The sequence below is a fragment of the Bacillus rossius genome, chromosome 6 (genome assembly GCF_032445375.1).
Source record: "Bacillus rossius redtenbacheri isolate Brsri chromosome 6, Brsri_v3, whole genome shotgun sequence".
NCBI lineage: Eukaryota > Metazoa > Arthropoda > Insecta > Phasmatodea > Bacillidae > Bacillus > Bacillus rossius.
The window spans coordinates 63,741,617-63,769,229 of NC_086334.1; the positions used below are offsets into that span (position 1 = coordinate 63,741,617).

The window sequence follows — 27,613 nt, forward strand, 5'->3', positions numbered from 1 at the left end:
AAACTTCAATAGGGGATGTTTTGTAAATCTAGTAGTAGTCTAGGAATATTTTGTTTTTGTTTTTGGATAACTTGATTATTTATGGTACCTGTCATACAAAGAAAACATAATTTTTCATTTAGCTCAAAAATGGCGCCAACGATTTTTCTCAAATTTCTCGTCATTTTATCTTTTAATAACATCTATAACATGGCTTACTCAGTCAGTTTTTACCGGGAAACTCTAAAAATGGTAGCTGCCATACAAAATCAATTTTGTTTGTAAATTTTCCTATAAGCCCGGTAAACCGCGCCGTCACCAAAACCACTTTTGTTTTGTGATAGATAAAATACTTATTTGAAATTCAAACGTGTCCTCCGGCCAATATTCATGGGAATACATAACTTATTTTACAGGTACAAGAAGAAGACGTACCTGCCGTCGCAGTTGGAAGTAGTTCTGGTCCCACCACAGAGCAGGGTCAAGACGAAGTCGACTCATCAAAAGTACCTCAAGCATCTAGTCATAAGCCTGCAGAAAAAGTGAATGTTGCCAAAGAAGACATAATTGAAATCGTGCCTTCTGCTCCTGCCGAAATCAAAGATGCGAATCTCGACGATGTAGGTTGCTGGCCTTCTCCTATGACCGACGAAGTAAGAACGCTTCTAGTACGTCGCGGATCTGACTCAGTACAGCACATCAATTCCAAATTTGCCGATGTTGTTCGCTCAGGGACTTCAACGAAAGGCGGTACCCGAAAACTAACCAAAGAGTGGTTCTACAAACCATTATCTAATGGCGAAAAGGTTCTCCGAACATGGATGGTGTACTCGCCTTTGAAGCAATCCTTGTATTGTTTTTCTTGTAAGCTGTTTGGCAATTCCGGCTCTAACTTCGCATCTGAAGAAGGATTCAACAAATGGTGGAAGCTAAATCCAAGAATAGGAGACCATGAAAATAGCCTGGGCCATGAACAGAGCTTCTTGAAATGGAAGGAGTTGGAAGTTCGCCTGAACTGTAAAGCAACCATCGATCAGAAACAACAATAAGTTTTCGAAAGTGAAGAGAAGAAGTGGAGGGATGTACTGTACAGGTTGCTGAATATTATCCAGTTCTTAGCCAAACAGAATCTGGCCTTCAGAGGACATCGAGAAGACATTCGAGGAGATGATAGTGGCAATCGCGGGAACTTTCTGGAGTTAGTCCACCTCCTAGCTAAATACGACCCTCTTCTAATGGAACACCTGACAAAGATAAAGCTGGGAGCAAGAGTCTCAGTTTCGTATCTATCTCCAGAAACCCAGAATGAATTTATAAACTTACTGGGACAGCAAGTTCGATCCACCATCATCCGTCGTATTCAAGAAGCTAAATATTATTGCGTAATCTTCGACAGTACACCAGACATCTCCCACAATGACCAAATGAGCCAAGTTCTGCGATACGTACATATCGAAGGAGAAAAAGTTGCCGTGGTAGAATCTTTCATTGACTTCTTCGAACCAAAAGGAAAAAAAAAAAATGCAGAAGATCTCAGCAACGATTTAATCGCGAAGATAACATCAGACGGACTGGACATACAGAATCTGAGAGGACAGGCTTATGACAATGCTGCCACAATGTCAGGGATCCACAATGGAGTTCAAGCCCGGATTAAAGCACTGAATCCGAAAGCTATATTTGTTGCATGCACAAACCACTCACTAAACTTGGCTGGGGTACACACTGCTTCTGAATCAGTGGATTCCGTGACGTTTCTTGGAACCCTGGAGAAGCTGTTTGCCTTCTTTTCCGCATCAACTGTTCGATGGAACGCTTTGGTTGCCGTCACAGGTCAAGCAGTAAAACGAGTCACTGAAACGCGCTGGAGCGCTAGACATGTAGCTGTCAAGATGCTTAAAAATAAGTTTGAGGTAGTTCTTGAGGTACTGGAACAATTAACAGATTCATCTCAAACTTCCGAAACAAGATCGGGAGCCAGTCTTCTCCTGACAGCCATGCAGTCATTTAACTTCCTAACTTTTCTTGGCTTTTGGGCTGCAGTGCTACCTGAAGTAGATGACGCACAGATTTACCTGCAGCAACGAGGACTAAGTGTGGATAAGTGTGCTCAGAAACTCTGCGCTTTGAAAACCCTCTTAGTGGAAAGTAGAGACCGTTTCGTGCAAGAAGCAATTGACTTTGCTAAGACTCTCTGCGAAAAACTCGGAATCGAACTCAAAACGAGAAGAATTCGCAGGAAAAAACGCATGCATGGCGATGAATCTTCTGAAGATGCAGCTTTGTCTCACGAACAGGAAATCCGTCGAGAGATTATCGCATCATTCGACAAGATCATTCAAGAAATGACGACTCGATTCCAGCAAATTCAAGAAATATCGGACAAGTTCGGATTTTTGATGCCAGCGAAACTTTTGGACAGCAAGTTCGAGTGTGATCTTTCCCATGTATTAGAAGACATCGACAAGGACGAGTTTCAGATGGAGCGGAAGCGTCTTCAGCAGTTTGTTGTTGTTGTCTGTTCTGAATCAGAGGAAGATATAAGTGGTAAAGGACCACTGGAGCTCCTCCAGTTCATTCAAAAACTGAATCTCTGAATTTAGGTTCCAAATATAGTCATCTTGATTCGTATATATTTGACTTTGGCGATTAGTGTTGCAAGTTGTGAGAGAAGTTTTTGAAGTTGAAGCTAATAAAAAATTACCTCAGATCTACTATGAGCTCCGCTAGACTATCAAACTTGGCTATATTGTCGATTGAACAAGAATTGGCTGCTAATATTGATTTTGACAAAGTTATTTCTGACTTCGCTGCTCATAAGGCCCGTAGAATCCGCTTGTAAAACCGCTCATCCTATTTTAACTTCAATAAAAGGTACCTCATTGCATGTGAAATTTAATTTTAATTAAGCACCTATAGAATGGGGGCGGCAAAATGGGTCTCCCGCCCCAGGCGCCGAGATGGCACGCTACGCCACTGCTGTCGGTCAATTTAGTACGTTAATGATTCCTTTTGCGCACTGGTCAAATTTTAAGCCAGTCCATGCGCGTCTATTTAAGTTAATTTTACTACACTTTCATTATCAATATGTCAGTGGAGACGCGTATACAGGACTGGCGTGGCGAGTGCGGACGTGTTCAACTACCCCGGTATAAGGGTGGTTGGCCACAAATTTGGTTTTGATAATTGATTTGCATTAATTTTAACTCCATATGTTTAACGAGTTGGGCCAAGGAGTTTGTGTTTTTATGACTGCTTATATTCTTTGGTGACTCGTCTCGCTTTTGGTTGCTTTGTATACATCTCGCTGGGTGGAGCAGCTATCGATGTTTACCGTAAATGTACGAGAAACTAAATTTAGGGGCAAACGAAGTTTATAGGCAAATAACGTTTCGTTGTAAACTCTTTGAGGAAAACTGATGATTAACAAAAGTTTGGAAGAGCGGCAGCATGTATATTTCGGGCCATCATATGCTGCTCCTGTAGCCATGCATACTGAGGAATTGAGGAATGGAGGAATGGTTTAGTGGTGAAATGGAATATCTGCGTAACACTAGATAAGTACTCTGCTGAGCCAGTCATTGGTTCAGGAGAGGAGGTGTTGGCCTACTATGAGGATATTCTCATGTGATACCATGCATACCAGGTGGGACGCAGTATTGGTAGGAAGTGTTGAATACACTTGTTCCAAACTGCCTCAGCCTGTTTTAATTAACTGTGGCATATACACAAATATGCAATTATAACTTCAATATTTTAACTCAGCATTACAAAAATTTTTTTCATAATTTTATTCTGTAATTTTATTTTTATGTGTAGATACTTTTTGATAGTATCAGAAGAAATCAACAGTAAAATCGCTGCATTTTGACATGGGACTATGTTCATGAAATATTTTAAGGAAATACACATACCTTCATGAAAAAAATAAATACACAATAAAAACAACATATTTTAATTTAATTTACATAATTTGTTTTTTTGGTAAAATATTTTTGGATGTACTGAAAATTTTAACGAATACCATAACACTGTTCAAATACTAACCCTATAGTATCATTGTATCCAACCATTAAATCAAGTAGTATTGTAAAACTATCGTGTGGCGAATATACGAAAGAAAGTTAAATGCAGATGCTTACAGAAGTTATGAAAATTATGAATTACATCAGACAGCAGATCTTCTTTAAAACTAAAGGAGACTTAAACTAAATAACTGGTATTCACTACAATCAAATTTTCTATAATACAACTGACATCATCAATATACTAAAGATTGTGAGATTGAAATATATTTCAGATTACTTAATTGACTCAAGTTAAAGGAAAAACAGCTAAATGAACAGGTAGTTTTATTGTGCAGTACAATGTTACCTAGCCTCAACTTTGAAAAGACCAAATTAAAAAATATATATTTTCAAAAATATTATTTTATGATTAGGCTGATTTTGCGCAAAGTTTAATTCAGTGGAAAATATTTACTGCACCAGAGAGGAAAATGAGTACTTACTTCCATCTTTGTTTTCAAATGCTCTAGAGCTTCTTTCTTACTTCGTCGGAAGAATCCCGCCTGAAATTAAAGCGAAACAACATTTGCAACGCGGGAATAATGATTAAACTGTTCACACAATGCATAGCAAGCACAAACAGAAAAAAAAAATAATAAACAGCATTTAAGTAAAAACCAAATAGATTAATGAATATCAAAATAAAAATTAACATTTAATTTTAACAAGAAATTGTTTAAAAGAAAAAGTATTTAAAAGAAAATGGCCTTAAACAACTAACGGAACCAAATGGGCTAGGGGCCTGGCAACATTTATTTAAATTTTCGCCTTGAAAAGTCATAAATGAGGTTTGTGATTTTTATTTAATAATCATTTTAACCAGAAAGAAAAACTTCCTCAGAAGAAAAGTATAATTAAGTTTTGTACTGATAATCTTTGGTAAGTTGATTAAGTAGAATTCACAATAAATAATCGTTTTTAATGATACGAACTAGTATTCAATATCAATCGCAGAGTTTCAGATTTAAAAGCTCATATATAATTTTTTTTGTATACAGCCATTTTTTCGTCCTGTGAAAATTCCGTTGCACAGTGCGCGCGCATCGTAATAATTCACTCCCGTCATTTTTTCCATGACGCGCCTAGAGAAGTATAGCTTCAAAAAAGGCAACAGACGAGCGAGTATGGCACGGAGGCACGGAGGCACGGAGGCACGGAGGCACAGAGGCACAGAGGCATGGAGGCATGGAGGCATGGAGGCATGGAGGCACGGAGGCACGGAGGCATGGAGGCACGGAGGCATGGAGGCACGGAGGCAGGGAGGCACGGAGGCACGGAGGCACGGAGGCATGAAGACATGGAGGCATGGAGGCATGGAGGCACGGAGGCATGAAGACATGGAGGCAGGGAGGCATGGAGGCAGGGAGGCATGGAGGCAGGGAGGCACGGAGGCATTAAGACATGGAGGCAGGGAGGCATGGAGGCATGAAGGCACGGAGGCAGGGAGGCATGGAGGCATGAAGGCACGGAGGCATGAAGACATGGAGGCATGGAGGCATGGAGGCATGAAGACATGGAGGCAGGGAGGCATGGAGGCACGGAGGCATAAAGACATGGAGGCAGGGAGGCCTGGAGGCAGGGAGGCATGGAGGCATGGAGGCACGGAGGCATGAATACAGGGAGGCCTGGAGGCAGGGAGGCACGGAGGCACAGAGGCACAGAGGCCTGGAGGCACGGAGGCACGGAGGCACGGAGGCACGGAGGCACGGAGGCATGGAGGCACGGAGGCAGGGAGGCACGGAGGCACGGAGGCACGAAGACATGGAGGCATGGAGGCACGGAGGCATGAAGACATGGAGGCATGGAGGCATGGAGGCATGGAGGCATGAAGACATGGAGGCAGGGAGGCCTGGAGGCAGGGAGGCACGGAGGCACAGAGGCCTGGAGGCATGGAGGCACGGAGGCACGGAGGCACGGAGGCAGGGAGGCACGGTGGCACGGAGGCACGGAGGCATGAAGACATGGAGGCATGGAGGCATGGAGGCATGGAGGCACGGAGGCATGAAGACATGGAGGCAGGGAGGCATGGAGGCACGGAGGCACGAAGACATGGAGGCATGGAGGCATGGAGGCACGGAGGCATGAAGACATGGAGGCAGGGAGGCCTGGAGGCAGGGAGGCAGGGAGGCACGGAGGCACAGAGGCCTGGAGGCATGGAGGCACGGAGGCACGGAGGCACGGAGTCAGGGAGGCACGGAGGCACGGAGGCACGGAGGCACGGAGGCACGGAGGCATGAAGGCATGGAGGCACGGAGGCACGGAGGCATGAAGACATGGAGGCAGGGAGGCATGAAGACATGGAGGCAGGGAGGCCTGGAGGCAGGGAGGCACGGAGGCAGGGAGACACGGAGGCACGGAGGCACGGAGGCAGGGAGACACGGAGGCAGGGAGGCACGGAGGCACGGAGGCACGGAGGCACGGAGGCATGAAGACATGGAGACATGGAGGCATGGAGGCATGGAGGCACGAAGACATGGAGGCAGGGAGGCCTGGAGGCAGGGAGGCACGGAGGCACAGAGGCACAGAGGCACAGAGGCCTGGAGGCACGGAGGCCTGGAGGCACGGAGGCACGGAGGCAGGGAGACACGGAGGCACGGAGGCAGGGAGGCACGGAGGCACGGAGGCACGGAGGCACGGAGGCAGGGAGGCACGGAGGCACGGAGGCACGGAGGCCTGGAGGCACGGAGGCCTGGAGGCACGGAGGCCTGGAGGCATGGAGGCATGGAGGCACGGAGGCACGGAGGCACGGAGGCACGGAGGCACGGAGGCACGGAGGCACGGAGGCACGGAGGCATGGCGGCACGGAGGCACGGAGGCACGGAGGCAGGGAGACACGGAGGCACGGAGGCACGGAGGCCTGGAGGCATGGAGGCATGGAGGCATGGAGGCATGGAGGCATGGAGGCACGGAGGCACGGAGGCAGGGAGACACGGAGGCACGCACCTTGACGAGCCCCAGCACGAGCAGCAGCAGCAGCAGCAGCCCGCCCATGACGGCGAGCACCAGCAGCCACGAGTTCACGCCCTGGCCGCCAGTCCCGGCGAGCAGCACCGTCGCCACGGTCGCCTCCAGGTCCCTGCGCCCGAGACACGCGTCAGCCGCCTCACTCCCGCCCCTTCCCCTCGATTACAGCATCCCAGAGGGCCCTGGGTGGACCCCGGCGGCTGGCTCGACCACGAGACAACACCACCCAGGTTCAGACTGGCCCTGGCAGACACTCCCCACTCCACCACAGCCACCCCCTGCCACAGACTCCAGAGTTATTCACACCCAGACACGACAAGAACGTACACACAGACACATGCCAAGAGGTGATGGGCGGCAACACGCGGCCTGGGACTCTTCGCGAGACCCCCTGGATCGATGCCACAGACAGGCACAGACAGGCACAGACAGGCAGGCAGGCGGACCGAGCAATGACGACAGTATCAGTTCCGCGACGCACTGGTCGCTGACTGAGCTGTCCGCATTAGCAACTGATCTGAGCCAATTACAGCACATCACATCACATTACATTACATTACATTACATTACATTCATACATTACTTTACAACCACGTATACTAATCTTGTGACCCAGTAAATACTCTCTGCGGCCGGTATAAATCTATTTAATGCAACAGTCCTGTACATTTTATTAGAAAAAAAAATATATACATATAGGAGTGAAATCAGTGGCGGCACTAGAATTTGCGGGGCCTTGGGCCATTTAATTTTTTGAGCCCTGTCTGTATGGGGCAAAACCCCTAAGAAAAAGCGTCCTCCTCAGGAAAATTTAAAAGGTACACTTCTCTTTAAAATAACTTTTCTTAGCCAAACTGGAACTTCAAATCTGTCGATGGTTTTGCTAATTCATCTTAAGGAATTTTTATATTTAATTTTTAATAAAAAAATAATGTATATAATACATTCTATATAATAAATATAGTTGTAAACATGAGCGTAGATCCTAGGGGAGCAGGGGCTACCCACTTCCTCTGGAATTAATAAGCCCCTTGCTGGGTCCGCTTGCGCTTGCAAAAACCTTAACGTGAACTGGGAGTGGTAAACGTAAACGTCAAAACTATATTTTATGGAAAACTTTTTGTATATTTTTAAGTTTTCTGCTTATTGCATGCATATAGGTAAAAATATGGGCAGTATACAGCAAAAATTCCCCTATACTTGTGTCGGTGAAGACCCTCCTTCCACGGCAACTTCTGTGAATCCATCAGAATTTCGACCTTGGGTGTACAATTTAATGATGTATATTTTACATTGCGTCGGTAGTGAAAGGGCCGGAACCACCCCTGAGTGACAGGTCATGTCGGTCAAGTCAGAGGAATGCATGTAAGCTAGGCATCGTTAAATTAGTTCCATGCACCTGGCAGGTAGGCATTCCGCGGAGCACGCATAAACTGCATGTTGCCTATCACGAAGATAGGGCAGCTGGTCACACAGCCTCGCATCTCTCCGCAAGGGCGGGCAGTACCAACAGCACTGAGGACCGCAATGGACCGCCAGTTCCACGCGCACTTCCCTCACCACGAGCCACTCTGCAGACCTTCAGCATCTCCGTCGCTGCCGGAGTCGAAGCACCTGGCACTGTGCTTCATGGTCAGAATTGGCGGATATTGGTGTGTTGAATGGTGACGCTAGGGGCTGTGAGCTCATATCAGATGTCTTCGTCAACAACCTTTCCCAAGCAGGTGGCAGCGACGTGGCGTGCTTGTCCAGAGACGACGTCTACCACAGCGAGAATTTGTAACTTTCCTTCTACGTGCCTTGCGAGGGAGTCTCGGCTTCTGGGTTGCGGCCACGAACTCGTGAATTATGCTTGGCGTGCCTTCTTGCAGCCGTTGTTAAGGGCTACTAACATAGGCGCCATGGGGCTCGATCGTCGAGCGCAGCCGAGTTGTCGCGGAGCTGCGGCGAACACGAGTGATGACACACTTCCGTGTGTGGAGTGCCCCATCAGCACAGACTGGGCTACATCCACTCCACCCGTCAGAGGTACAGCCACGTGGACGGGCTGACTTGAAGCCCTGCAGGTGGTTCGCACGGTGGAACCACCCACGCACCACCGCTATCACAGCTGGTGCCTCATCTGCCAGGCTTTCAACATCGGCGTGCATCATGATTTATCAACAATGACGAGATTTTATGGTTTTATTTTTAGTCCAAATTCGTTTTTAAAACAGAGGATTTCGGTGTTATTGTTTGTATTTTTATAAATGCTGTTTTGTAACACTAACTCCACCAAAATAATTGCAAAATATGTTTGCGATTAAATAGTTTGTAATAATTTGGTCAGATACATTCAGAATAAAAATAAATTAGCGAGCATTTATTGTTTAAAAGTGAGTCAGTTAGAGGAACAGAGTAAAACCAATTAAATTAATTTTTTCATCCATGCACTTTGGTACCATTTTTTTGGTCCGAAAAAAAATGGCATTCCTTGAATTTCAAACATTAAAAGATTACTTTTTTATTTTATTTAAGTTTTGGTTAAATGCTACTTAATTCCATTATACAACTTGCATTTGCTGTTATATGGTGTATTAACTTTCATTTCACTGTTATGTCCTGTTTTGACATGATCTTTGGTGTTATTTCGGTTTTATCACAATTCACCATATAATCTGGTCTTTACCTATCACACATACAAGTTTGTCAAATTAGACAAGCTGTTATAATAGTAAGTAAAAATTCACATACAGTAGATTTTACAACAGGAAACATCCTTTGTTATGGTTTCCAAATGCGTAGCTTTAAATATGAGCACTCAAGCATTTCACACTTGACTAATCTCTATCAATATAAAATTTTACGAACTGCCTTTACGAATCTAAAGTAAGCTGAGATCATTGGGTATTTATATTAGACTCTTCAGAAGCCCAGCACTGCAAAGAAAAAATATAAACTTCTTCACTTGCTACATGTTCTCAACGGAGATTGTTTGCTCCAAAGGCGACATCTGCTCCAAGCTGTTGATACTGTCTACAGGCTAGCCTGGCGTACGTTAAGTTGCTTACCAGAAAATTTAAAGCTTTTTTTTTTCAAACAATTTCTCTACATCATATTTTGATAAGTGAAATAGCCAAATTAGTACTGGGCCCATGAAAATAACGTACATCATTAAAAAATATCACGCATGTACCGGGGAAAACAAACACAATGCTAATTTCGTAGTAATGCCTGAAAAATGTCTGCAAGAATACCAAGAATCACAAACTTGTTTGCAACTAGCTATAGCACAAATTAACAAGAGACAGAGAACAAAATACCTTGGGAATAGTTTTAGAGATTCGTGAAACGGGTTTTGTAAGCTAACATCATATCTTAACGTTGGCAATGCAAGGTTGTGATACCTATTGCACCAGTGCCAGACACATAATAAATATGATACATTTTACAATTTTATTACTTACATGAAAAAATAACTTTAGTTACTTAGAATAAACACAAAAATACATTAAGCTTTCAAATACTGTGGCTCATTGTCTGATGCGTTATACTAAACGACTGATGCTCTAACTCTTTTCAAAGCGATTTAGACCCAATAAGTTATTGGCAATTTTGCCATGTGTCTTTTTTTTTTTGTTTAGTGAGACTAAACTAATTTTCCAATTATTTCAGCTTGGTCTAATATTATATACAAATATAAATTTAATGAAAAACCGACTGTGAGATATGTAGTTAGCCCCTAGAATACTATTGGGGTTTATTAGCACATAATATAAATTAGTTATAGCTTTACTACATAAAACAAATTATGCCATCCCATATTGATTTTCTTGAATAGCCTATATACATTTTCCTTACCTACTTCAATTTAAAAAAAAATTGGAACACGGAAGAAAACCATAACTTATAAACGAATGTGACTCCTATCATTCAAAACTTATGGTGTACTCAATATGTGGAAATAGGTACTACTTATATTTACATTAAACACTAATATTTCTGAAAGATGCAGAATGAATCCTACCTCTTTTCATTTGGTCGTAAAGAATTTGGCTGACTTTGATACGAAATGCTGCCAGAAGTTAGCAGCACGACAACTTTTCGCTGATCTAAAATGGAAACTATGGAAGGAAAAAAAAAAAGCAACATATATGAACACTTTGCATAAGTCCAATGATCCATTTAAAATCACATAATGACAACATTTAGGGGCACTTGAGTCTGGTAAGTAAAATCAAAGCAAATTATTTGCATGTTTATCAAATGGAATAATTCTTTACACTGTCTCACGCCGAGACTGCTCAACCAATAATAAGCTCCAGAAAAATAAATCCTACTTTGATGTGAGTGTGTAACCATGTGAGCTTAAGTATAGTGCCATAATATAGATATTTTTTGTGGAAAATATAAACTACCTTAGTGTTACACTTGAGTGAGATGCTGAGAACACGACTGTACAGCTAAGTGAGCTGCCAGCGGATTGATCATGAACACACTATACGAGACGCGGTGAACATCGACGGTCGTGTAGATTACCAAGAAAGAAGCTGAGTGATTACGAACACATCATTTTTCGTTGAACTCCGACAACTGATGACGTTCAGACGGTGTAAACCATAACCTTTGAGATTGAACACACATTTCGGACGGTATTGGTTGACCGGCACTACGTTATATGACACGCGTGTATCAGTTGATGGTGTGAAACAAATAAGAGGTTAGCAATGTAATTTAACTATAATAGGTATTAAATAATATTAAATTTTAATGACACAATTTTCTTTTTATCGTAGTTGGAACAATTAAGGAGCCATACTTATTTTCAATGAAGTTTAACGTAAACAAAATTTGAAGTTAGGATCTGTAACGGTACAGAGATTAGGGAAATAGAGAGATAGAACTTAAGGTCCGATTCTGGACGAGAGGGGTGAAGCCAAAAAGGGAAGGGGATTTCAGGTATTACACGTTCGAATATAGCAGCTGTTTGTATACAAATGTATCAGCCGTACCTGATTAGAGGTTAAATGGCAAATAATTGTCAACTCAAATCATTAAATTTTTATTATGATGATACATATTAACCATTAATATTTTGATTTCGTTTTATTTCGTGCAGCTTAACTACAGTCTTTAATAAAAGCAGGATAGAACAGCTGATACAAATATGAACAAACTTCCTCCATATTGGTATGTGTAATTAACAAAAAAAAAAAAAATTAGGAAAACGGCTTTACGTCTGACGGCTAATTCTCCAACTGTATCATTTCTTAATCTCTGTTACGGTAGTATTTTGCTGCGGCAACACACAGGCTTTTTGAACATTGAAGACGCAATTTTATTTTACTCCATCTTTGAATTAAATAATTATCAAACAGATCACTGATAGTTTGAATCCCCATGATAAAAATAAAAAATGGTATATTTAATTTTAGTGAAACAAAATTTTCATATTTCACTGATATATTTAACGTACACGTTAATTATTTAGTGGTAACTGGCCGTTTGACGTCACCGCTCTATACCGTAGCTCACAAGTCCAGTGGATTATAACCAAATATTGTAATCACAATCATATAGATAGGTCTGGCTACTTACCTTTTGATTCCCCGTCGGCTTAGTGAAGTTCCCGGCGGCCTGCAAACTAGCGGCGCTAGGAGTTGTTGAATCATAATTAACATTGTGTTAAATGGGAGTTTCATATAGAAGTAGGTATTTCTTAAAAAAAAAAAAGTTTCGTTTTAAATGTCGGTTATTAGTGTTTAGGGTTTTTAATTTATTTGGAAGCTTTGTCGGGTTTGAATACATAGGGATAACTTGTAACTTTGCCGTAATTGTAAGATAATGTTTTAATCTAACAAAGATACTATTTAATAAATATTATTTTTTCAGTAGTGATGTTAGTGGCGTGGTGTAGTGGTAAAATGTATGGGCTGTTGTTCTGCAGACTAGGTTCGATACCAGCTAGGATTTTTTTTATATTTTTTTATTTTAATATTTCTCGCAAAATGAAACTATAAATTATAGAAATTAAATATTTTTAAATAGTTAAATTACATAATGAGGTGGATTCTGAGTAAAATAAACATGTACGAAAATTTTAGCATGTAATTATCTACTGTGTTTTTTTTATGTATTATCAGAAGAAACATTTCCTTTTTCTATTTTGTAATAAACAAAAACATGTTTAAATTATTTTAAAAATATATTATTTTATTGTAAAATGGAAAAATGTATTGTTTCTTCTGATAATATATAAAAAGCAGAGTAGATAATTAATATTTATAATTTACCTATACACCACGCCTCTGACTTAACAATTGAAGAAAAAATATTGGTTAAACGGTATCTTTGTTAGATTCAAACATTATCTTACAATATTACGGGAACGTTAGGATGTTATTCCTATCAGTGGCGAATATAGGTTATAATTTGGGGGGGGGGGGGGGGGGGGGGGCAATATGACCGAGCTTACCATCATTTATGCTTGCTTTTTTTTAATCAACTATCATTTAATGATTATGTAAGTTTACAAAGGGTTTTGAGGAAAGTTTTAGGACTAAACAATATATTTATTATTTCTATTTATTTATGTTTTCGGTTATTTTTATAACAGAACTGCATTGATTTTTTATTATATAATAACACGTTGTTTTGAAAAACGTGCGTATTTAACATTTAATTGTATTTACGTTTATATTAATTTTCTTTTTCCCTTTACTTTTTTCTTTTTTTACTTAATGTGTTACCTTTTTTTAGTAAAGATTTTTTTTTTCTTCTTGTCCCAACAACCCAAGAAAAGTAAGTTTTGTACAATGGAAAAGAATGTTGGTTTATTATTTTTGAACTATAAAAAGGGTGTAATGATGTAACTACATTTTAAAAATTCGATTTTTATGTAACGTTTACAAAACGAAGTCCAGATTTCTTGGTTTACTAGCAAATTTATCAAGTACTTCTTCATCGCTTATTTTAATGTCACTATGAATCGAAAGTAATGCTAATCCATTAAGCCTAGTTTCTGATGTGGTATTTCTTATGTAAGTCTTGAATCTTCTTAAGCTTGAGAAGCTTCTTTCTACAGTTGCGACAGAAACAGGCAGAACTGCTAGCAGTTCCAAGAGATTATAAATGTTAGGGAAGAAAGTCTTGTCACACTTTTCTAGAGAACTAATGGCTGTTTTGGGAAGATTTTCTGATTTTTCCTGACTCCACTTTTCTTTCCACAACATAAAATCGCTTTGCATGACATCTCTATGTGACAAATCATCTTCGTAGAAATTGAAAGCAGCTTCCAATGAACATAAATCTGTTTTGATATAAAATTCTGGAAGGATTTGTTGTAAGGATGCAACTGTATCCTTGTGAGATTCAAAGCGTTCTTTCAGTGAATTACAAAAATCATCAAGGTAAGGTACATAAACAGTTCGTCGGTAGTATTCTTCTTCTGTGCTGTAAGGGACGTTGTTGCGGGCTGTTTGAAGGCGACAAACTCTAGGAATCTCTTCTTTAATGACGAGTTTTGTAGCAAATTACTTTACTTGAGCATACAGGGATTTGAAGTTGTCATTGGCATTTTCCCTTTGTTTAGATAGCAGATCTAAGACACTTGTAAAATTTGCAATGGCTTGAGAAAGATCTATGTTTTTTCTTTGAAGGTTCACAGATAAGTTATGTGTAGTTGACAGCATCTGGCTCAAAAAAAAAATATTAACAAGAAATTGAAATTGACTGATAGAACTACTAAGAGCATGTGCCTTAGGTGCTGATTCACTTGATTCTTCTTCTATTTTCAAAAGAGAGAGGAGAATTGGTTCTAAAATCTCTTTAAATAAAATCACTGAGTCGTACCTTTCCACCCATCGTGTTTCACATAATGAGATAAGTTTCTTTTTTTTCTGTTCAGGACAACAGTCAGATATCGTTGATTTCAATATTTCAGTTCTTTTGGCTGACATATGGAAGAATCCGCAGACTTCTTTGATAACGCCCATACAATTTCTTATAGAAGGAATTTTACTTGCATCTGACAAACACAAATTTAGACTATGTGAAGAACAATGTGTGTACAAAGCTAGTGGTAGTTTTCCTTTGATAGCAGCTTGTACCCTTCTGAATCGCCCTTTCATCGTGGCAGCGCCATCGTATCCTTGACCTCTCATTTTCTTTAAGTCAAGCCCTAAATTTGACAAGGTCTCTAACACTGTGTTAGCTAAGCCTGCACCAGTAACGTCATAAACGGGGAAAAAAGTTAGGAAATCTTCTCTAATATTGTATGACTGGTCTTCAACATACCGCACACAAAGAGAAAACTGTTCTATTTGGCCAATGTCAGTTGTTTCATCTGCTAAAACGGAATAAAAAATAGAATTCCTGACATTTTTCACAATTTGGGATTGGATTAAATGACCAAACGTGTTAATGAGCTCGTTTTGAATAAAAGAACTAGTGTACATGCTCCTCCCTCCACTGTTCATTAACTGGTCTTTTAGGTCATTATCGCCACTGTTTGCTCTTTATCTCAGCAGTGATCGAAAATTTCCGTCATTATTTTCTGGCTCTTCTAAGCTTATACGTCCACTGTCACGATGACCTCTTAGTGCGATTTGCTGTCTTCCACAAAATATTATTGTTTGTATGATAGGGATCAGTCTTTCCCTGTCTCTTTTTTTTTTTTTTTTTTTTTTCAATATTCAATCTCCTTTGAGCATTGACTTGATTTATAACACTCTGTTTTTTTGTAAAAATTGATTTTGTGTTTTCAGCAATCGAAACTGATGTTTTATGGTACGTGCAATTTTCATGTTTACGAAAAAGTTCCTTGGCTTTTTTCAAATTACTTAAAGTCCTTGTTATTAATGCTCCTGTTTCTTGCTGATCTCCTTTTCCTACACTTTTGGAGTGTGAAAATATTACGCAATATTTACAAAAAGACCCTGATTTTTCTTCAGAGAACGCTAACCACTCAAATTCTTCTAGCCATTTCATTTGAAAAGATCTAGTATGATTTGAACTAGAAGAACTACTAGAAGTAGAAGGAAATTTGTATACAGGATGAGGTTTCCAAATATTTTCTACAAGCGTAATTTTTTCTTCATTCGTTAACGAACGAACGGAATTGCTTTGACAATAGTTTCCAATATCATATATATTTTTTCTTACTTGCTTGAAATCTTCCGCAGCTGGTGCTGGATCAACGGCACTAGTACTTGCGACACCAGAAGAAACATTGTTACTGGCACAGTCAACGTCAGCACTGTTACTAACGGGTCTATTTACACTCTGTTTTTTCGTAAAAAAGTTTTAAATAGAAGCTTGTCTCTTCATTATTAATGCAGTTTACTTAAATAAAAATTAAAGATTCCAGAACAGGAACATCCAGATGATCGCAGATACATTCACCAACTCAATAAACACAGCTACAGATACAGATAAACCAACTTGATAGACAAGCAGATAAAGCATTATAACACACGTGCCAACAACATAAGAATGAACTATGGAAAAGCGAGGGCACAGAACGGAGAGTCCAATGTAAACAATTGAGGACAAGTTTCAGCGCTCCAAGCGGAAGCGCAGTGAAGTAACGCTTAGACAGACCGCGCAAGAAAGGCACAAGTGAATGCTAATGTTTTCATTGGTTTATTTTTGCCGCACCTACTCACAAGCATTCGTTAACGAACAACATTTATTTTGTATGGTCTTTAATACTCTAAATTATGTTCCTATAAGAGGAGTAAATTTAAATCTGACATGCGTTTAGAAATGTGGCGACGGTACATAGCTTCTACAAAGTAAGTGGGCGCGCGACACTAGTCCGGCTGGCTGGCGCGACGGCGGCAGGCGGCATCATGACATGGCTTACCTCTCCATGCCCTGGACAATATTCTCCCCTTTTCGCTCCTCGTAAAACCTAAGCATACGTAAATTCGGGGTTCAATGTAACTTTAATTATTGAATTTGGAATCCTAAATGGTAACCTATCTAACAAAGTTCCACTTTGCCTGAAAAAACTTATGCATAACCACGAAACCATGAAACATAAGGGACTAAAAAAATATGTAATTCTAATAGTTTCATTTTCTCAAAAAATATTTGTGTAGTGCTTAATTAATGTTATCCTGCACTATAAACGTTAGTTATCAGCCTTACATGCAAGGTCTATTAATTTTTATTTTTTTCTTCTGATTTCGTAGGAGGGGGGGGGGGGGCGGCCTGGCAACCCCCCCCCCCCCCTTATAGACGCCCTTGATTCCTATGTATTCAAACTCTAAAAAGCTTCCAAATAAATTAAAAACCCTAAACTTTACCAGAAATTTAAAACAAAACAGTTTATTTTTAATATACCTACTTTTATTAGAAACTACCATTTAATGCAGTGTTAATGATGGGTTCAACTACTACTAGCGCCGTTAGTTCGCAGGCCGCCACGAGCTTCACTAAGCCGACGAGACACGCCAATGCAAATAGTAGGATGTTGCCAGATATATATATATATATATATATATATATATATATATATATATATATATATGACAGTGATTGCAAGAGAGACAATATGGGGAACAAGGAATAAATATGCGAGACAAGTGATGCCAGCGAACATGGCTGTGTGGAGTGTACCTACGTTTTTAAAAGTGTTTAACTAGTGTACAATAGTGACTTCTAGCAGCGTGGAGTGTGTAAGCTTGAAAGCAATGCAGTTATTATCTCATGCTTCGCCAATGCTAACTGGCCAAAGGTTCCCGTAATGTCCTATTACGATATTTGTCATACGGAAACCCACACCGCATGTCGGTTGGTAACCATGGCACGGGATTGGCTGTCAAGGAGGAGGCAGGGCGAAGCTAGGTCGAGAGTGTGGGAGACACCATCCGTCCCTCAGAGCTCGGAGAGATGGTAACTCGGACAAGTAGTCCTTCGAAAAAAAGGAGCTCGGAGAAGTGGTCATTCGGACAAGTTGTCCTTCGAACAAAAGGAGCTCGGAGAAGTGGTCACTCGGACAAGTGGCACTTCGAACAAAAGGATCTCGGAGAAGTGGTCACTCGGACAAGTTGTCCTTGGAACAAAAGGAGCTCGGAGAAGTGGTCACTCAGACAAGTGGTCCTTCGAACAAAAGGAGCTCAGAGAAGTGGTCACTCGGACAAGTGGCACTTCGAACAAAAGGATCTCGGAATAGTGGTCACTCGGACAAATGGTTCTTCGAACAAAAGGAGCTCGGAATAGTGGTTATTCAGACAAGTGGTTATTCGGACAAAAGGAGCTCGGAGAAGTGGTCACTCGGACAAATGGTTCTTCGAACAAAAGGAGCTCGGAGAAGTGATTATTCGGACAAGTGATTATTCGGACAAGTGGTTATTCGGACAAGTGGTAATTCGGACAAGTGGTAATTCGGACAAGTGGTAATTCGGACAAGTGGTAATTCGGACAAGTGGTAATTCGGACAAGTGGTAATTCGGACAAGTGGTAATTCGGACAAGTGGTTATTCGGACAAGTGGTTATTCGGACAAGTGGTTATTCGGACAAGTGGTTATTCGGACAAGTGGTTATTCGGACAAGAGGTTATTCGGACAAGTGGTTATCCGGAAAAGTGGTTATTCGGAAAAGTGGTTATTCGGAAAAGTGGTTATTCGGACAAGTGGTTATTCGGACAAGTGGTTATTCGGACAAGTGGTTATTCGGACAAATGGTTATTCGGACAAATGGTTATTCGGACAAGTAGTTATTCGGAGAAGTGGTTATTCGGAAAGTGGTAATTCGGACAAGTGGCAGGCCCCTCGTCTCGGCAAGGGGCGCGCAGGCGGGTGACTCACGCAGACGCCGCGGCTGCACGCGCATGCGCAGCTGCACACTGGCGCTGGCCTGCGCCGAGAGGAAAGGCCCCACTGCGCCGCAGGTGACGGTGACGCAGGCGACGTGCGGCTCGCCGCAGCTGAGGGACAGCGTCCCGGCCGAGGAGGCCTCGCCACCCGCCGCACGCCGTGTCCGCCCCGGGTCCCCCCAGCTGGAGTTAGCGCCGTCACCCGGGAACTGGTAGTCGCCCGCCGAGCAGAACACGGGCTGGCCGTTCAGCGACGCCTGCAGGCACCGCGCCACAGCCACGCCTTTCACTTGCTTTCATCTGGGATTACGGCTCGGTCTCACCTTTGAATATATATACTGTATAGAAGTCGCGAGTGGATAGGATTTACACTACGTTTTTTAGAAGCGTATGATGAGCAGCTTGGGAAATTCACCGCTGCAGTGCGCTGCCATAATGCCCTGTATCGTCTTAGTTGATATTTACAAATTATAGCGCAGCACTGTCGCCTGCTGTCATTCCCCGCACCCCCCAACTATCATTCACTGCAGATCAAGGTCGTTCAACGGGAGGGGGAAGGGGTGTTTGAAGAGATCGACACTTATCCGCTAGGGACCATCACAAGTCAATGCCCTAGAGGTGGTGGCGATTGCGGCGGTGAATTAACCAACTACCTAAAAACCGTTTTAGAAATTTTAACCTGGGCTGGCGACTTCTATACAGTATATATATTCAAAGGTCTCACACATTGGCGTAGCAAGCGGGTGGGTGTGGAGGGGGGGGGGGGGCGCCCCCGCGATCTTTTCGCGGTTACTGAACAATCCCCCCTCTCTTTTAAACCATGAGGGGGTGCCATTTTCAAGTCTGGTCAAGGCGCCAGTTACCTTAGCTACGCCACTGGTCTCACATATGCTTTAAGGGTTACTTCTAGAAATTTATGTAGCATTTGTTGCTCTGCCACGAATATTCACTACATGTAATATCGAGAGTGTAAAGCCATGCACAAGTGATAATATTTTCTACGACTTTTCATACCCATGATATTACACTAAAATAACATGTTTTGAAAATATTTGTGGCAGAACAAAAAATGCAAAGATAGTATTTAGTTAAAATTTTAGAAATAGTATTTAAATAAAAGTAATTATGAAAAAAAAGCTACAAAATCATAGAAAAAAATACACATTACATCAGAGTTAAATAAAACAGGAGAACTTGTGTCACTTCAACAAACATGTATAGATACGTTGTCACCACGTATTTCATACAGAATTTTTGATGTGTTACCTTTAGGAACTTGCATTCAACACATTACAACACGTTTTACATAGTGCTAAATTGTAATGCTTTCGATCGTAAAAACGATCTAAAACTGTTTGTTAGTGCAATACGCTCCGTGGAACAAAATTTATTTATTCATACATATTTATTTTGGCTTTTACTTCTTGATCACGGTTAATAGTAATAAACCATCTCAGAATTTGCCTGCAGAATTTTCTGTAGACTGTAGAAAATTGTAATTAAGGTGGCAATCAGGAATGCGAGTCCAGTGGCTTTGATTCTGCTACACGCAGTTACAGCCCAGCTGACACCGTTTGTAAACAAACAGTATCGGATATATTTTTCGTCAACATAAAACCATTGAGTTAATTTCTGATGTAGTTACGGGTAGGAACAAAGGTCAGACCGAATGCAAATGTATGTTTTGCATAGCATCATGGGTTAAGGTGACACACAATTAACTGTTTCACATTGAAGTTATGCTTAGTATTCAACTTTCAAAATCATCAACCGGCCGTTTACTTGGACGAGCCTTACACGAGCTTATGAAACAAAACGGAAAATATAATTAGCTTTCATTGGAAAAATTTAATGATGTCCATTAATGAAAAGTTACATCATATGAAAGAAAACTTCAAAAATGTAATCACCTTTAAAATAAAACAGTCTTAAAAATATGATCCCATAAAATAGAAATACCATTTTAATAGAAGGTGAACTCAGCTCAAGTTGAACTCAGCTCAAGTTGAACTCAGCTCAAGTTGAACTCAGCTCAAGTTGAACTCAGCTCAAGTTGAACTCAGCTCAAGTTGAACTCAGCTCAAGTTGAACTCAGCTCCAGGTGAACTCAACTCCAGGTGAACACAACTCAAGGTGAACTCAACTCAAGGTGAACTCAACTCAAGGTGAACTCAACTCAAGGTGAACTCAACTCCAGGTGAACTCAACTCCAGGTGAACTTGACGAAAAATGGTCTCAACGAAAAATGAACTCAACGGAAGATTAACACAATGTAAAACAGCTCAATCAGGCAATTATAAACTACAATGAAAATTAACTCTAATGATAAATTGTAATATTAACTCAAAATTAAATATTAACTATAAAATTTCATATAATATAATCATTCAAATTTAATATATAATTAAATGGATTCAAATATTAATTAATCGCTGACACAAGAAAAAATTAAAATCCATACCTCAAACAAACGATTACACATTGCAATACCTATATTGTGTGTTTCCAATATGTACTAACCTTGGGGAGATATATTCTGTTAAAAGTTATATTCTCCTCTCCAACTATTACTGCAATAGGAACTCTGAATATAAGGTCCAAGGAGTCAACACTGCTTGGACCATAGTTTCGCACCTGGAAAAATAAATACCATCTAGAAGGTGGCTGTGGCATGTTACCTCACTTACTATTTATTATGCTGCAACACTTCACTCTGATAATATCTTCCTCAGTAGTACGCTAATTGTTCACATACATTTTAGCTAAACACTGGTCGACTTAAATAACTTAAATATCATCCTTTATATCTTATTTTAATGCAGTTTGCTTTACTAACCTATGTACCCAAAAATTTTCAAGTACTTCAATCAGTAACATCGTATTCCTAAATCTTAAATACTTTTATTATTATTTTTTAAATAATTTTTCAAATGAATACTTGAGAGTTAAGGCAAATCTAAGTTTTTTTTAACAAAGGTAATTAAGTAAGTACATAAATATTATTTTCTTAAAAAATAGTTTGAGTAACCAAAAAAAATAAAATTTCACTGCATTAAAACAACATGTTACACAGATATAAATTATTTCTTGAATTAAAATTTCTTGTAAAGTACAATGATGAATAATGTCTTTTATAAAACTAACCTAAGTTACGATTTTTTTATCATGTAGCAAGCATAAAGTTTACAAATCGCGTGATCAACGAAGATATCTTTAATCTTTAGGTGCTCAATGTGCAAGGAAATCTTCAAGAGAGTAATGAGTAAATATACTATAGTTTAAAAAAACTAAATAAACCCGTTTTTATCGTTGAATGAATTAAAAATTAAAGAAAATAAAATTTAATTTTTAAGTTTTTGTCCAACAGTCAAATAATGAATGCACCACAACTCTGTATAACAAAAAACTTGAGGTGCTTGATATCATTCGTCTTAAATTGTCTCACTAATGTTAGGATATTGTCATTACAAAAATGAAAGAAGAGAGCACTTTACGCTTTTAGTTATACAGAGTTATTTATTATTTGAATGTTCAAAAAAAGAGTTGAATTTAAATTTATTTTTTAAATTTATAGTTCATTTAATGATAAAAGTATTTTTTTTGTTTTTTAAACTATAAGTTTATTTTATTCTTTTTAATCTCAAAATAAAATTATAATATTGAATATGAGTTATTGAAACAAATTAAAAATACCTACTAAATATGAGTGTTTAAAGTATTATTACGATTAATGACGTGGGGTAAAATTGGGTTCGTGAAGAATAGCAAAATTAAGTTTTATTACAGTTGTATTACTAATATTTACATAAATAATAAATATTTGTACTTAAAAACATCCGATCACAAATCACTGGCACTTAAAAATATTTATCCTCAGGTCACTTAATGTCTATCAAGTTCTGTAGTTCGCACCCCTCACTGGAGCTAGGCTCAACAGTGGTTCGCCCCTCACCTCGCGCCTGTCTGCACACACAGTCTCGCGCCACTCAGTCGCACTCTCGCGATCCCGTCGCTCCGTGTTGCACCACTCCCAGGTGGGGGTCTCACCCGCTTCGCCGATGTCGCACTTCCCTTCGCTCAGAACTCTCTCGCAGAGGCCGGCGTCGCTGCTTAAGTAGTCTGAGGCACCCTTCTCGAACCAACGAGAGCAGCTGTAAAGAGTCGCGTCATCCCGGGCCGACCCGACGCTCGAACAGTCGAGAAGGGTGGCATCCATTATCGCCACTCCGCGCTGCGGCCCGCGGAATTCCCAAGGCCGCTCAGCGATAGATAACGGCGCCGAGGCAGGATGAAGCGCGGGGAGCGGAGGGGGGGGGGAAGGGTTGTAATCCGACCAGGCACGCGTGGCATGCCTTACGTCAGTGCAGGCCACGTGATGTGTGCATGACGCCAGTGGCCTGGCAGGGCCGCCAGCCAGCTCCGAACCTAGCGCGTGTTGCGGTCCTGCGTTCGTAACAGTATTTATTTGTCACAATGGACTTAATTAGTCATAAATGTTCATGTATTCTAGTCACTAAAGTTAATGCGTCCACATTATATGAAACTTTTATTGTTATCTTAGAGCAATAGAGTTTTTCTTGGAGACCATCCAGTGAATTTAAGCGACTAATAACTACATAAGCCTGTCCGGGAGCAAAGAGACGCGATCCCAAACAAACAACTGCATAATCTACAGTGCAGCCTTTCATATTATGCACGGTAGATGCCCAACTCAGTATTAATGTCAACCTTCGCCTTTCGGCAGTACCATAGCTTTATTTTGCTGGAAACGGAATGCTTATTGGTTTAATTATATGTAAACCATCTGTGCCGAAATCAACACGGACTGATGGAATGCCCGTATAATACACTTGAACACGCCGAAAGAGTGACCAGATAATTTAAGATACAGTACCCATTTCCATTAACGAAATCCGGGCACATTTTCCACCATAATCCGACCTCGGACATACTAAATCGAAAAAAATATATTATTGAAATTTTCGACATTTAGCGGCAATTTCCCCCCCCCCCCCCCCCCCCATGGGGAGAAAAACGAAGCCCTGGAGCATTTTCCATCATAAAACGACCCCGGAAAAACTCTAAATCGAAAAGAATATACTTTTAAAATTTTCTAAATTTAGGGGCATTACATCTCCTTACCCGGGCATATTTTCCCCCCTAAACCCCAATTTTGAAAACACTTCAAATCAAAAAGGCATAGGTTTTTTTAAATCCCTCCTTAGGCTGACAGTCAACCCCGGGGAAAATTCTCACCATTCCCCAACACAAAAGGCCTGGTTATTACCCATAGCTCGAAATTAGTGATGTTTTGACCCTCTGACCCTTCCCCCAGTTCCCCTTAACACTAAGGTCAGAAGTTATCAAAATATTGTATTTTTAGAGTTCTTTAGTTGTATGCAAAATTTCAACACACTCGGACGTCGAAAAGTGGGTAAAAATTGAATGGAAGTATTTTATTACATAGTCCATTCATACATACGTACAGGCAAAGCGTAGTAAAAATAAAATCTGCACATGATTCTATGAAGAAAACCCATATAAATGCAATGTATTTTTAGAATTTTTAGATTTAAGGGACAACATAAAAGGCATGTTGACGAGAGAGATGACAGGATGATATGGAAAACGACATAGGAGGCTAACTGATGATCTTAGTTAATAAGACGTCGAAGTCTCATGAAATAAATTAAAAATATTGTAGGATACTTTCTTTTCATAACAACATAACTGTTATTAGGCAGAACACTGGTCTATATATATCCAAACAAATTAAGTTATTTATAATTATTTCTGGGATAAAAATAATTTTTTCTTACTTAGAAAGTTGTGAGAACGCCTCATTATAGCTTTTCAACTTACTTTGACAGCGGACAATCACAGCAACCCGGTTACAAGTAGCCTTACACTTACAGAGAGGAATATGTTACATCTATAAAACCTGTTGAATCTTTCTGGTCTACATCACAACAAAAGTGACATTGTAAAAAAAATTTAAAAGAAATCTGAACAAGTTTTGAGGTGAATTTTACCTGGTATGAATGAACACATGTTAGTTCATCATCGGTGTTAATGGATGTGTCACTTGCTTCTGTGAAATATAATGTGTCTTGGCTCGGCGTCCTGCAAAATGTAATATATTATTAGGCCTAATATGCACAGGTTTTATAAATTATAAAAAATAATACACAAATAAGTTACATAATACTGTTATTTTATTATGAAAAATGAAATACAAGTCATAAACCCATACCAATCCTAGTACATCGGACACAGTGAGTTATTGTTGTAACCACCTGATCATAAGTGTTATGTGAGAGTGCAGGTATACTTAGGAATGCCAAGGACGAAAAACTATAATAGATGCCGCTGTTTGCAACGAGCCACACTCAGTGCTATTTCTTTAGCTGATTCAATTATTTAGTAAAATACATACAGTAAAATGTACGATTCAACATAGGCATGGCGCATAATAGATACTAATTTCCAGCGCTTTTACGATATTTACCAGCAGTAGTATAGCTTGGTAGGTGCGGGGACATGGGTTCTGGGTGAAGGCCGGACGCCAACCACCATCTTTTATTGTGACATTACGGTGGCCTTCTTGGATGACCTTGCCATTTACCTTAAAATTTTGAAAAATTGACCCAAATTCCTCAAAATTTGCAAACATTTGCCCAAATTTCGCCCAAATCCACCAAATTTCCGTTTTTTGAAGAAAAAAATCCTCTAAAAATCTCACAAATTTACAAAAACTAAAAATTCTATTTACGAGGGAAAACCTCACAAAAAATTCAAAAATTGGGAATTCCAGAAACCTCAAAAGACTTTTGCCAACACAAAACGTCATAGAAGCGGTTTAAATTCTCAACGAAAAGCCATGAAAAGCCATCATAAGCCACCGAGGTCAATACTGTGACAATTAGTAAGTCAGGCCACCATTTTGAATTATGATATAACCATTGTAATTTTCATCATGGCCGCCATCTAGAAAATCCGTTTTGTTATGCTTGAAAATCGGGGGAAATTATAAAATAATAAAAAAAACTTAATGCAATTTTAATAAAAACATTCCGCCATTTAAAAACTGTGCCATCTAGAATTTCCATGATTATTATTCAAAAAATTGGAAAAATGTAAAATTTAATAGAAATTTTAATTAGACAAGTTTAATTGTAAACAAGCTCTTACACCTTGGAGTCCTCGGTTCTAAACCAGTGAAGGCAAAAAATTTTTCCATAGATCCTTCCTCCATGTAAGCCACCAGCAGACATACCTCTCACCACTAATTCCAAAGTATAATTAGCGCCAGCTAGCATGACGTCACGTCCGCCATCTTGTTTTCGTCTGCTATAGGCTGCCATCTTGAATACGAAATATTGTTTTCATGTGTTAGAAGGTGCTACCGCCATGTTATTTTAATTTTTACCCGCTAGAGTAAATTAATTATTTTTTTTTCCAGGATGCCCGCCTTCTTGAAATTTAGCCGCCATCTTGGAAATCTGTATTTATTAAGCTAGAAATTCCGAGAAAATACTAAAATTCATCCAAAAAATCAGCAATTAATTAATTGACTTGATCGATACAGTTTTTGGTTCTATCCTTGTTTGAGCCAAAAAAAGGGTAATTTTAGGTATAAAAAATATGTATTCAGTAAAATATGACGAAAAATCCTAAAAGCAGCTTAGGTTCCTAATCTACCATCCAACAGTAAGCCGATGACAATATATTGCCCACTATATTGGAAATTCGTAATAATTAACCAAGAAATTCGGGAAAAATTCCAAAAGTCATCAACAAAATTACTCAAAATAATGATCTACTCGATCGAATCCTTTTGTTGGATTGATTCCTTGTCCATGATAATAGTAACCAAACCTAAAATTAAATTTAAAAATCTGTTTCACATTACCTTTTGTGGAGTTTAATAACAATTCACTCTACGAAAAAAACTTTATACAATGACGAAATAAATGCGTTGTCACTGTGCCTTCAATGAATTTTTTTTTTTCGATACTTGTAATACTTTCCTACTAGGACTTAAATGTTGGTCGTATAGCCCAAGTGTCTTCGGACCACGAGGCTAGGACTTGTACAATGTGAGGAGTATAGACATCTCGTCTCCAAACCATGGGGCCAATCGTGTCCTGAGTACAGACTTATCGAAGCTCATTCGAAGTAAAAATTAAGCACATTCTAAAAAGAAGGCACAATCGTCATCCACGCTGATACACATCGTGTTTTCCCGCTGGTGAATCTGGAAGTGCCGTACAATGAATCAGCAACAAGCGCGACTAGCTCTAGCATTTGTTTGCTATTTTCTGTTACATGCTGGATACTATACATTCATGCATTCAGCAATTTGTATTAATAATGATTACTTTGGTGTTTTTTCATTAGCACCAATTGATTTTTCTTGTTTTTGATGCTGCCTAAGGCTTCAGTAAAAAATACAAGCTACTGAGCTGAGTATCAATATTTGTAGTCTTTAGAGGTATCTTGAAACAATATATATATAATAACATTATTGAACTAGCATCCCTTGGGAGAGAGACGATAAAGGAGTTCTAGGCAACACAGGAATCAAGAAGTGCCTTATTGTGCCTACTGTAGACAAATTCTATCCTAAATGTGGCGAATGCAATGTCAACCAAATCTCCAGAGGGTAATTATTCCACTTAAGGTGGCTTAAAACTACAAACGTAGCAGATTACTTTCATTTGCACTATGTTTGGAGCATAAAAATGTGAAAAAAGATTTTTTTAAAGTCTTTTGTCAAACCAAATAATGTGGTTTATAAGA

The 27,613-nt window shown here is 39.8% G+C and overlaps 1 protein-coding gene across 1 annotated transcript in view; it reads right to left on the bottom strand.

Annotated features, from left to right (window-relative positions):
* LOC134533559 (integrin alpha-9-like) overlaps nt 1-27,613 on the bottom strand; it is a 192,959-nt gene that overhangs the window by 9,374 nt on the left and 155,972 nt on the right. Inside the window, exons 18-23 of the mRNA XM_063371095.1 lie at nt 24,844-24,934; nt 21,332-21,445; nt 18,804-19,068; nt 11,017-11,113; nt 6,990-7,122; nt 4,490-4,549 (exon numbers count right to left, since the gene is read on the bottom strand). Of these exons, the coding sequence (XP_063227165.1) occupies nt 4,490-4,549; nt 6,990-7,122; nt 11,017-11,113; nt 18,804-19,068; nt 21,332-21,445; nt 24,844-24,934 (760 nt within the window). The remainder of the gene's footprint in view (nt 1-4,489; nt 4,550-6,989; nt 7,123-11,016; nt 11,114-18,803; nt 19,069-21,331; nt 21,446-24,843; nt 24,935-27,613) is intronic.